General features: G+C 51.9%; 1 protein-coding gene across 1 annotated transcript; it reads right to left on the minus strand.

Annotated features, from left to right (window-relative positions):
• Positions 1–6: 6 nt before the first annotated feature.
• On the minus strand, positions 7–2,764 carry LOC108524561 (leucine-rich repeat-containing protein 37A2-like; the record flags this gene model as incomplete). Its single annotated transcript, XM_017865652.1, has 1 exon — positions 7–2,764. A coding segment is annotated over exon 1 (2,643 nt), but the record flags the coding sequence as incomplete, so codon positions are not given.
• Positions 2,765–2,770: the final 6 nt, after the last annotated feature.

Raw genomic sequence — 2,770 nt, forward strand, 5'->3', positions numbered from 1 at the left:
CTCACATATGTTGGTGCTTGTGGAGGCCTTCTGTTCCTCTGGTGCAGTTAAAGTCTTGTTTGGGGCGTGACTTTCAGACTGAACCAATGAATCTTGAGTAGGTTCTAGTTCAGTACTTGGACTTCTGACTTCAGTCAGTTTTCGATGCAGAGTCTGAACCTGGTCTGGATGTGGAAGTGTCACCTTAGGATGCTTTGGAGGAACTACAGTCAGCTTCAGGGGTGTAGGATGTCCAACCTCCGTAGGGGGTTCTGAAGTGATGGTAAGTCCCAGGTCCAAAGGTTGAAATGTGGCTTGAGTCAGGTGTGAATGCTGAGTCTGACCTTTGTCTGAAGGTGAAAGTGTCACCTCAGGGTGTTCTGGAGGAGGAGCTGTAGTCGTCAGGGCTGTAGAAGGTTCGAACTCTGTCGTGGATTCTGGAGTGTTGGTAAACCCCAGGTCCAAAGGTGGAACTGTGGCTTGAGTCAGGTGTGAATACTGAGTCTGAACCTGGTCTGGATGTGGAAGTGTCACCTTAGGATGCTCTGGAGGAGCTATAGTCTTCTTCAGGGCTGTAGAAGGTACAACCTCCATAGTGGGTTCTGGAGTGATGGTAAGTCCCAGATCCAAAGGTTGAACTGTGACACTGGGTGACATTGGATGCTGAGCTTCATCCTGACCTGGTGTTGGAATTGCTACCTCTTGATATACTCGAAGTTGGGGTACAACTTTCTTAGGAGGCTGAGTTGGGGTCTCCTGCACTGTTGGAGAAAGCTCAACCTCTGTTGTGGATTCTGGAGTGCTGGTAAACCCCAGGTCCAAAGGTTGAACTGTGGCTTGAGTCAGGTGTGAATGATGAGTCCGAACCTGGTCTGGATGTGGAAGTGTCACCTTAAGTTGCTTTGGAAGAATGAAAGTCTTCAGAGATATAGAATGTCCAACAACCTCCATAGTGGGTTCTGGAGTGATGGTAAGCCCCAGGTCCAAAGGTTGAACTGTGGCTTGATTCAGGTTTGACTGCTCTGGAAGTTGAGCTACAACTACGTTAGGGAGCTCTGGAGTCTGAGCTGGGGCCTCCTGCTGGGTTAGAGAAGACTCACCCTCCTCAGCAGTCTGTGGATGCTCAGCTGCAGCCTCCTGCTGGGTTGGAGAGGGGTTCTCATTATTAACAGGTTCCGGAGATTGAAATGAAGTCTCCTGTCGAATTGCTAAAGGTCCAGCCTCTTCCAGTGACTCTGGAGGCAGAGGTGGGCCCCCGTGCTGGATGGCGGGAGATTCTACATCATTACCTGGCCCTGAGAGCTGAGCTGTAGCCTCCTGGGGGATTGGAGAAGTTCCCACCTCTGCACTAGGCTCTGTTACTAAGGTGAGCTGCACATCTGGAGGCTTAACAGAGACACTGGGCAAATCTGAATGCTGAGTTTCATGGTGACCTGGAGGTGAAACTGTGACTTCATGATGTTCTAGAGGCTGAGCTGGGGCCTCCTGCTGGGTTGGAGAAGATTCAGCCTCCCCAGAAGACTCAGAAGGCTGAGCTGGCTGATCCTGCTCACTGAGGGAAAGTTCAGGCTCTACAGGAGGACCTGGAGGCTCAGGTAGGGCCTCCTCTTGGATAGCAGAAGGTTCCATCTCTTCTGGAGGCTGAGCTGGGGTCTCCTGCTGGGTCTGAGAAGATTCAACCTCAGAAGACTCAGAAGGCTGAGCTGGCTGCTCCTGCTCACTGATGGAAAGTTCATGCTCTATAGGAGGACCTGGAGGCTCAGTTGAGGCCTCCTGTTGGGTTGCAGAAGGTTCTGCCTCCTCTCGAAACTGAATTGGGGCCTCCTGCTGGGCTTGGGAAGATTCTGTCTCATTGATAGGCTTGGAAGTTATGGTAACCTCCACATCTGCAGGTTTAACTGTAATGGTGGGCAAGTTATAACGATCCTCACCTGGAGGCTGAACTGTCGCCTCACGATTCGGTAGAGTTAGACTCTCCATAGAGGATGCTGGAGGCAGAGCTGGGGCCTCCTCCTGGGTTGAAGAAGGTTCTTCCTCCTCAGGGAGCTGTGGAAGCTGCGCTGGGGCTTCTTGCCAGAGTGAAGAGGACTGGATGTCTTCAAGCATCTCTGGATTTTGAGTTTCAGGCTCTAGATGGAATTGAGAAAGTCCAACTTGCTCAGGGGGCCCTGGAGGCTCATCTGAGTTCACCTGGAGTTCTGGAGGCAGGCTGCCGGGATACAGTGTGTCCATACTCAAATATTCATCCCGCAAAGTCTGTTTCTGACGCTGAGGTTTGGATAATCGGTGTGGAATTCCAACAATCTCAGCAAGGCTCCAACGCTGAGCTACATCTTTCTTCAGGTTCTTGGGTGAAACAATAAATGTGGTTGGTTTTGAAACCTTGCTGTTTAGCGGAACAAGTATTTCATCTGCCTGATGACCTGCAGCCTGATCTAGATCTGCAGTTGGAACCTTACTTTTGAGGCGAGGAAGCTGAACTGGGGTCTGGTTCTCATCCCCGTCCAGCAGTGGGACCACCTCTGGGAGCCTTTCTTGCAGAGTCGACTTGTTATGTAAATCCTGATGTGCAGCCAAGAACTGCTCTGGCCCCAGGGGCAGCTCTTCAGTTGAATCCATGTCCAGGAATGGAACCAAATTTTCAGTCGATTCCCGGGGTGGGGCTGACATCTGCAAGGAAGCAGAGGGCCCCAGGTAATCAAAGTCCCCCGGGTCTGCCGGAGGAGTGGGCGCATGGGGAGATTCCCATGGGAGATGGGAGGAGCGGGAAGACCTCGGCTCAGGCGGCCCC

The sequence above is a fragment of the Rhinopithecus bieti genome, unplaced genomic scaffold, assembly GCF_001698545.2.
Source record: "Rhinopithecus bieti isolate Rb0 unplaced genomic scaffold, ASM169854v2 repeat_5598, whole genome shotgun sequence".
NCBI lineage: Eukaryota > Metazoa > Chordata > Mammalia > Primates > Cercopithecidae > Rhinopithecus > Rhinopithecus bieti.